The sequence below is a fragment of the Leptosomus discolor genome, chromosome 6 (genome assembly GCF_034619465.1).
Source record: "Leptosomus discolor isolate bLepDis1 chromosome 6, bLepDis1.hap2, whole genome shotgun sequence".
Lineage (NCBI taxonomy): Eukaryota > Metazoa > Chordata > Aves > Leptosomiformes > Leptosomidae > Leptosomus > Leptosomus discolor.
In genome coordinates this window covers 49,634,938-49,644,145 of record NC_141396.1, presented here as the reverse complement: position 1 = coordinate 49,644,145, position 9,208 = coordinate 49,634,938, and the positions used below count along the sequence as shown (strand labels likewise).

At 59.7% G+C, this 9,208-nt stretch overlaps 1 protein-coding gene across 1 annotated transcript in view; it reads left to right on the top strand.

Moving 5' to 3' along the window:
• Positions 1-4,822: 4,822 nt before the first annotated feature.
• MKX (mohawk homeobox) overlaps positions 4,823-9,208 on the top strand; it is a 45,518-nt gene continuing 41,132 nt past the window's right edge. The window contains exons 1-3 of the mRNA XM_086467051.1: positions 4,823-4,846; positions 5,309-5,550; positions 7,667-7,826. Of these exons, the coding sequence (XP_086323177.1) occupies positions 4,823-4,846; positions 5,309-5,550; positions 7,667-7,826 (426 nt within the window). The remainder of the gene's footprint in view (positions 4,847-5,308; positions 5,551-7,666; positions 7,827-9,208) is intronic.

The window sequence follows — 9,208 nt, the reverse complement described above, 5'->3', positions numbered from 1 at the left end:
AGCTCCTCCTGCTAACCACATTTACCCCTAACACTGCGTTACACACCATTGTCATTCCCGAGAAAAGCATACGGCCCCTCTCTGGAGCCCTTTTGCCCTTCTGGCTGGTCACAGAGGCCCAACAGAGCTTGAGTTTAGGGGTGCTGGGAAAACATGGCTCCTGCAAACACCTCCTGCAAACACCAAATTTCAATAGTGATTTCTTTTAACTTCTCAAGCATATCTCATCAACAGGATATACAGTACAGTTCAGAAGAGTAAACATTTTTAAAAGTAAGCAAACAACTTTTTCAACCAACTTACACAATTTCTTGCTGTATTTATGCTGAACTCTCCTTTTAACATGGACAAGTTATGAAGTTAGCTCTCCTCCTCCTCCCAGTGTCCACTGCATGCAGCAGTTGAGGCACAGCAGAGGCCCTGTGGACGGTGCTTTGTTTTACACAGGCCGGGGGATGGAAATATAAAAAAATGCAACAAAAAATGGAGGTGGAACAGAGCAGCAAGAAAAAATAAAGCCCCCGAGCACCAGCCAGGAGCTTGTTCTTCAGGCTCTTTGGGGAGGGAAAGTAGAAAGAACTGAGATCTAGTCCTTGGTTGGAGATCTTGTTATGTTTTTGCTCATTAATTCTTAGGACAAAACACATCAAGAAGATGCAGAACAGAACTGGGTCCTCCACCCTCCTAGATGAAGTAACAGTTGCAGGTTGGGGGTTTTTTTTTGGTCTGTGGTTTATCTGGGGCTTTTGTTGCCATTAACCCCAGTTCTTTTTCCAGAATTTGAGGGTGTCACAGGAGATGCCACCCCACAGGGCCCCCTGCGCCTTAGCAGAAACAGGGGACAGCACGGCCTGCTGCAGCTCCCAAAGAGGCGCCTGCCCCCTCCCCATGTTTGCTAGCCCAGCTCCCTGCCTCTAGAGTGGCCTCCATCCCCCCAAGCCTGACAGCAGCATGTAAGGCTGGGTTCAAGGCATAGCTTCATGGTTAACCTCTTCTTGCAGCTGAAGCTCCCTGGCCACTTCCCCTTGCCATGCCATAACCCAGGCTCTGGGTTTCATCGCTGAGCTGACCTAGAAGCCAGACAACAGAATATTATGTGTCATAGCACGTGAGTCCTGCCCTCTCCCTGCAAGTGTGGCTATTTTGCAGTCTAGATAACACCTCATTTTGCATAATCCTAAACAATTTCTCACCTACCTGACTTCTCAGGCCTTTTGACATACGTGGCCGTAGTTATTTAGCCACCCAGCATGCCATAGGGCAGAGTGTACCAGGGACGTGAGGAAATTCTTTGAATTTCAAACATATATGTTTACTGCGAAGGAATCTGCAGCTGGAGGGGGGAAGCTGTGCGAATGCAATGCCAAGCAAATGTTTGTTGAAAGCATTTAAAAAATAACCAGAGCACGAAGCAAGGGACAAAAGCAACATTTTGCTGGTAGTGCAAACCAGAAACGAGGACTGTATTTAGAACTGTAGATGGGACTCTACCAAGCTGGTTTTGGCTTGCCCCCTGCTCCTGGCCAGGGAAGGGGGAGCAGGCAGAGCAGTGCTCCAGCCTGCCCTGGCAGCGCCAGCTGGGCTCTGCGGAGCGGTTGTCCACCGCAGGCAGCCGAGCTGGTGCTGCAGCCTCTCCACTGGCTGGAGCGGGGCTGGCACTGGAGAGCTCCATCACTTGCAGCCTTGGGAGCAAATTCTCCTCTCAGCTTGACAGCATGGTTGATTTTTTCCTGGCTCCTCCAGTGAGGCAGATTAGGCCCCATAGCGCTGCTTTTAGGCTTTTTCTGCACGATATCCCTTGGAAAGGTGCCTTGCTGCCACTTTCTGGCATGCCAGCCTGGCCTACCAGCTGTCTGAGGCTGGGCACGCAGGCATGGGCTGCAAGAGAGACATTGCAAAGACTGGCAAGGAGCTTTTTGCAGCTCCAACCTCGCAGGTGCCTGAACTCCCACTGCACCCCAGGCCCCCACTCCACTGCGGGATGCATGGGACCCCTGGTGCTCCCATCAGTCGGCACGGCACCGTACTCAGGGGAGTCGGCTGCGGGCCACAGTATGCGGCCAGCAGCTATTGACTTATTTTTCCGTGCACTGCCGGGTAAGTAACCTTAATTAAAAACATGAAGCCCACAGTTTGTATCACATTCACAATGTTAAACAAGCGCTGGAAATAGAAACCCTGTTTTCATTTAAGCTTTCAACTGTGATCTAAGTAATAAAATATGGAGGGGGCGGGCGTGTGTGAGATTTACATGTGATGATTTGGGAGATCTCGCTGCTTTAGAGGCTTGTAAGGCGCCGCGGTGCCAACTGCTCCTGCCGCTGCCTCGCCACGCTTGGCAGCGCCTGCCCCACACAGACTTTTGGTTTTTTCCAGAGCCGCTTTCCAAATGCTGATTTCTGCTCTCGGCTCTTGTTGCTGTGATTTACTCTGGGTGTGTATGTGGGATCTGCCAGGACCTCAGCAACCTGCTGCCCTGCATGCCCATGACCTGCCCAGCTCTGGGCAGGCAGGCAGGCGGGCAGCACACTCCCCCCCACTGCTCCTAGGGACCATGGGTGTCCTGGAGGACAGCCACATACCCTGCAAGTGCAGACAATGATCCCCCAAGCCCACGCCCAAGTGGCACCATCATCAGAAGACAAGGGGGAGGATTATCTCTGCCTTCCCGTTACCTCCTGAGCCACCACGCAGACAATAAGCATCCGTCCCACCACGGTGGGCAGGCAGAAGGGGAGGCTCTTCCAAGGGCACCTGCTCTGTACCCTGACAGTGCTTGGGCTGACCCTGCTCCAGAGGTTGCCTCAGCCTGCTGGGCCCACAGAAACCTACCATGCCCCTTCCATGCCTCCGCTCGGGAGCTGGGGGCCAGAACCTGTGCCTGCCCTGCCAGAGGGGATCATGCCTGCCGTGCCAGAGGGGCTGGGAGAAAGGAATGGGAAGGCAAGAGAGCAAATACTGGTCTGAGGCTGCAAACGGTTGAGATCGCTTTCCCATTTCGCTGGAGTGAGCAGGAGCACTCAGGAGCTTGTTTTTGATCAAGGCTGTCACTTCCTCAGACTCCTTTTGCTGTAATATAATTATAACAATACTTACCAGGTCATAAACAGTTCAGCTGGGCATGGCCATGATTGGAGCTTCGTGTTTTGCAGCAAGCCCCTAATAAGCACGTTAGCACAGACTAACAGGACTTATTTGTCCCACGGTGTCCCCGTATGCCCCCCTTCCCCCCCTCAAGCTGTTTCTGAGAGCTCTGGCCAGTGCACATACCATGGGGGAGCCTCGAACAGGGCTTTGCCCAAAGGCCCGTGGGAGTGCAGGGTACATGGGCCGCACAAAAGCGCTCCCGTGGTCATTTACACCCATTTCGATCCTTTCTTTTCTTGGCCAGGGATTGGCAGCAAGTTGGTTGTGGGGTTTTTTTTCCCCACCCTGGGGATGGTGATTTTTCTCCCTGAACAACGGGGCATCTTCAGCGCATTGCCCTTCCCCGACCTCCCTCTTGGTTCCCTTCAGCAGCCGGAGAAATTACAACCGGGTCGGTGATCCCTGACGCCAGGGTGCCCCTCTTCCAGGGACCCCCTTCCCCAACGCGTGTGGCTGTGTGACGTCGCAAAGAGCGCCCGTGACGGACGGGTGCAGGGAGGGGGGTAGGTCGCAGAAAGCACCCCACGGAGGAGCAGAAACGGTGCGGCAGAGCCCGGGAGGGGCGACGCGGCGGTCGGACCGGAGCGGCCGCGCCCACAGCAGGTACCTGTCCCCGCCGCGGCTCCGGGGCCGGGAAGGCGGCAGTCCTCAGCCATTCCAGCGCCGAGGGCCGCGGAGAACCGCGTACACCCTCCGCGGCGGCCTCTCCGGACCGGGAGGACGGGAGGGGACGAGGCCAGGGTGATGGAGAGGGGAAGGGATAAAGCCGGTAGCGGCTGTGCAGACTCAGGTCCTTTGGGGTCACGCTTGCGGGGACAAGGACGGGGACAAGCGAGGTGCCGTGGAGGGAGTGGGGGCGCGGGGGGGGGGGGGGGCCGCGCACGGGGGGGTTGCGCCGCGCACGTCCCGCCGGGCCCGCGGGCGCAGACGGCTGCTCTGCGCTCACCCGCGGCGGTCAAATAACGTCTGAATTACATCCTTGTAAATATTGACTGTGGCCATCTTCTCCATTTCTGCGCACAGTAACCGAAATGTTAAGCCCGGCGAAGCCGGGGCCGGGCTGCTGCGCCGCGGGGCGGCGGGGGGTGCAGGGGGTGCGGAGCGGCGGGGCCAGGGGAGCCGGGAGGGCCGGGTCACATCCGTGGGAGCGGGCCGGGGGCGCCCACAGACCTCGCCGGCGACTGAGCATCGCGTCTCCGCGGGAGCGCGTCGGCCGCGCCGAGGATGCTAAAGTGAGCGGGCTGTGTCCCGGCTCGGACTGCGGGCTAATTAGTAATCCTTGTAAGGGCCGGGGCGGGGGGGCGACACGCAAGAGAAGACGAAGAAGGGTCAGGGGGGAGATGTTTCCTGGTCCGGCTTCATTTAACGCCGGCGTTAATGAGCGGCGCAGGGCTGCGGCTGCCTGCACGGCCGCCGCGCCGGCTGTGCCCCACGCCCCCGATGGGGGTCTCTCCCACGGGTAGCGTGACCCCAGCTGGTGTCCTCAGCCGCCTTCCCCGGAGGACCCTCCCCGCGCACACTGGGACTGCCCAGCCCGCGCTCTGCCGTCCCCGCGTCTGCCCCTCGCCGGGCTCCTACCGCCCCTCCACGCACCGCCCCCCGCCGCCGTGCTGCCCGGGCGGGGCCCGCGCCCTTGCCTGGGTCCCCTCGCCGGCGGTGACACCCCTCCCGGGGGATGGGGAGCGGTGGTCCCGACAGCGTGAGTGGCTGCGCGGCGGCTGTGGCTCTGCGCATTTAGTGGTCGTTAAAAACAATTTGTTTCCCTCCCCGTTTGGGGAGGGGGAAGGGGAAAATCATTCCGGGGGAGGGGAGGGGAAGGGAAAGGGGAAAAAAAAGGAGAGAGAGAGAGAGAGCGCGCAAGCGAGAGAGAAACACCAAACCCAACAGAAAACCCGCGCTCCGAACTATTGCGACACGGAGCGGGGAGCGCGGCGGAGGCTGGCGGCGAGGTGCGAGTGGGAGCGGGCCGGACCGCGGGAGCGGACCGGGGTTGGGTGGGGGGGCCGTGGGAGCGGACCGGGCCGTGGGAGGGGCGGGCTGCCCCCCCCTCCCCGTGGGTGGGCAGGCGGCGCCCGGTGCCTCCGCGCTGCCCCCCCGCCGGGCGGGTCTCGGCGGTTCGGCGCGGCTGCCCGGTGACCGCTGCCGCCTTCCCGCAGCGCAGAGCGAGCCCTCGCACCTCAGAGCCGGCGGCCAGCCCGACGGCGGCCCCCAGCCCCCCGCCATGAACACCATCGTCTTCAGCAAGCTCAGCGGCCAGGTGCTTTTCGAGGAGGACGCCAAGGAGCGGGAGCGGAGCGGCCGGCCCTACGTGGGGGTGGTGGAGGGGCCGCACCACGCCGAGGTGCTTCTCCCCGACAGCCCGTCCATCAAGGAGAGCCTCAGCCTGCGCAACCGGCGGACGGGGTATGCCGTGCGCTCGTCTCCGCGCCGCGCACCGGCTCTGCGGGGCGGCCCTGCGTGCCGCTGCCGGCCCTCCCGGCCGCCGCGTAGCCGGTCGGGGGTTGCGAGATGGGTTTCTGGATGTGTTCTCCCCCACGCCCCCGGGTCCATACTCTCTGGGACTCTCGTTCCGCAGCTACGGTGGGAAATTCCGGTAATAGGTGATGCAGAGGCGTCCGATTGGGCTGGAATGTGCCAGACAGAGCGCTCCTGTCCTGCGGTGTTTGACCTCCCCCTCTCTGCCTCCGAACAAAAACAAACCGGGGAAAGCGGGGCTCTCCGGTTTGGTCGGGAGCTTCATGTAATTAAAGCCCCAAAAACAGCGGCGCAAGGCGGAACGTGTGAAGCCTGGGGGACGGGGCGGCGGCGGGCAGACCCCCGCCGGCGGGGACGGGGCAGCTGGGTCGCGGTCGGGGCTGAGGCGGGCGGGCGCTGCGCGGCCCCCGGCGCTTGTTCCACCGTCCCCGCGGGTTTGCAGCGCGCTGAACGAACGGACGGGAAGGAGCGGCGTTGTCGGTGCATTCCCTGGGATGGGATTTAAAACGGGCTAGCGCGATGCCATTCAAGGGCTGGGCAGGGTGATGTTAGGATCGGTTTTGCTAAAAAGGCAGCTGAGGCTGAGCCGTCTGCGGCTGATTTTTTTCGTGCTGGAACAGGTGAAAGAGGAGGTGATGAGAGGACGCGTTAGCTCCGGCGCGTTGTCAGTCGTAGCTCCAAGGGTGGAAGTGGCGAGGGCGAACCAGGGGTTTCGGGTCAGCTTTACAAAGTAAAGACTAAGGAGCACGGTGAGGAGGCACGCAAACCGAGAAGTCCCAAGGAGCTGGTTTTACTGCCGAATTTCCACCTTAACGATTGCATCAGCTCGTACTTTTAACGGCGGCGCTGGTTGGTAGGACGCAGGTTATGTTTCATCGAAATGGTGTTATTAGCAGCCGATCGGAGCAGCGCCCGCGGCCCCTCGGCCCGTTCCGGCTTGGCACGGCTTGGCTCGGCACGGCCCGGCCTGGCTCGGCTCGGCACAGCACAGTGCAGCATCGCCTGGCTGGGCTCCGCAAGGCACGGCTCGACAAGGCAAAGCACGGCTCGGCACGGCTCGGCCCGGCTCGGGCCGTCCCGGCCCCGTGGCGCCCCCTGCCGCCGCCGCCCGGGACCCTCCGCGCCGCCCGGCGCAGCTCTGCCCGCCAGGCGCGCCGCCGGCCCCAGCCCGCCTCTGGGTTTCCCTTCTGATTGCCTCGGTTTTATTCACCCGCTTTTTATTTTCGACCATTTTTTACAAAGAAACACTTTTTCCTTTTTTAAATTTTTTTAACGGGACCCGAGTTTCCCTCCTCCCGGTTTAACCTTTTCCCCGGCCCCCGTGGGGCTTTGGGGGCTGCTTCGCGTCGCTGCCGGCTCCCCCGGGGGCACTCCTCGCCGCCGGCTCCGAGCAGGGAAATCACCCGGGAGGTGCTCGGTGCCGCGGGTGTCTCTGCATACAACTGGCAAATAAATTCGGGCGGCCCGAGGCTCGGTTGGCCTCGGGGGCAGCCCGCCCCGCAGCCCCCTTCTCCCGGCGGCCCCGGCCCCTCGGGAAAGCCCCTCTCTAGGCAGACCGGCCACCCGGCCAGCAGCTGCCGGGAGCCGAGAGCTTTGGGACGCTCAAAGCCCGCCCCGGCGGAGCGCTGACCCCGCGGTGGAGCTGCCCGGCCCCGAACCCTCCCCTCTGGGTCCGCTGCCCCTGACCCGCCGCCGGGAGCCCGGGGGACCTGCGGGCACCGCCTTCTGCTGAGCAGCCGGCCCGAGGCGAGGGTTGCGGCCGTGCAGAGTCCCCGAGCTCCCCCAGAGGACGAGGCCCGGCTCCACCCGGGCAGGGCGCACCCCTCGGGCAGGGACGGGCTCGGGCAGCGCGCACCCCGCGGGCGGGAGCAGCCCCCGAGCAGGGTCCCCCCTCGGGCAGGGCGCGCATCCCTGCGCGCCTCCCGCACCCGCGCTGGGGAGCTCGGCGCCGTGGCCGGGGCCGGGGGGTGGCGTGGGGTGGGGGGGGGGCAGGCAGGTGCCCGCCGCCCCGGCCGCAGCCCTCAGCGCCCCTTCTCCGCGGCAGGGCGCGGCAGAGCGGCGGGAAGGTGCGCCACAAGCGGCAGGCGCTGCAGGACATGGCGCGGCCGCTCAAGCAGTGGCTCTACAAGCACCGCGACAACCCCTACCCCACCAAGACCGAGAAGATTCTGCTGGCCCTCGGCTCCCAGATGACCCTGGTGCAGGTAAGGGAACCCCCTACCCCCACCTCCGGCGGCCACTCTGGGGCGTTTCGTGGACGGGAGGGGCAGGGACAGCATCAGCCAAAGCCTCCGTGAGCTGAGCGAGGGGCAGCGCTGGGTACCAGCGGAGGCGTCAGTGCAGCCAAGCAAGGGCAGGGGTCCTGTGCACATCCTTCCCGCCGGGCTCCCCAGGGCTCCCAACCCCCAGCAGGGCCGTATCCCCCGAACAGGAATCCGCACATCTCAGCTCTCCAGGCTGGAGAAGTGCTAAAGGCAGTTGGCGAAAGGTGTGTGCTTTCCCTCCTAGGAAAAGGTGCCCTCATCCTTTAATCTCATTCATAAATATAGTGGAAACATTTTTGCTTAGTCTTTAAAAATCTTCAGGTAAAAAAAAAAAAATCAGTAATGGGAGATTTCAGCACAGAGTAGGAGTTGCTGAGGAAGTTGTAGGGAGCTACTCTTCTACTCTTCCCTCTTGAAAATGGGCTAGAATGGAAACAATCTGAATCACCTGTTGCACAGACGTTAGTGTTACCATACCCATGGTGTGCGGCGGCTCAGCGTGCAGTGACTGTGCTTCACAGTCTCGCAGGAATTATCATTATCATGTAATTAGGCATGGGGAGTAATTATTTTGCTCTCAGGTAAAACTCCCTGAAAACACTGGCAGCTGTGTTGCAGTAAGAGGTATAAAGTTGGCTGCAAATGTTTATAAATCTTACTTCTTTGTTCTCTTTGCCATCTGGCACTCTATTGAAATACGTGGGTAAATGCTATCGGTTGTTGAGTGATGCTGTCTCAGATGTGGAGGCTGCAGAGATTTATGCATTGTGAATAATCTAATTTCTTTACTGCACGCTACTGCTAGGTGCATGAAATGAAACACATGTGTTTGCAGGATCAGGTCCCCAGCACTCTGCCTGACACATTATGTGTCACTTTGCAAAGGACACAAAGATATCAAAATAACTTGAAGTATTAGAAGAAGGTGATGGTAATTCAGCATATTATTTTGAGTCGTCCTTCAAAAAAGCCTGTGCAATGAACTCTGATCCTAGTGACAACAAAATGGGAAACTTTCGCAGTTTTAGTACCTCACTGTGAAACCATTGCACTAGAAAAACCCCTATAGCTTTGACAAAAATAATATTAATGTCTCAGAAAATGCCAGTCGTAACTGGAAGATAGAGTTAAAACAACTTCTTTTGCTTTTGAAAAATATACATGAAAGGTTTGCTCAGACTTTTAAAAATACGACTCTGTAAACACTGTCCATTCAATGCCACAATTCAATGGGAGTAGCTTATTGGGCTACGGCTTTTGGAATATTCCTGTATTTTTACATGAGAGTTAAAACATACATCCAGAATACATTAATTTCACAT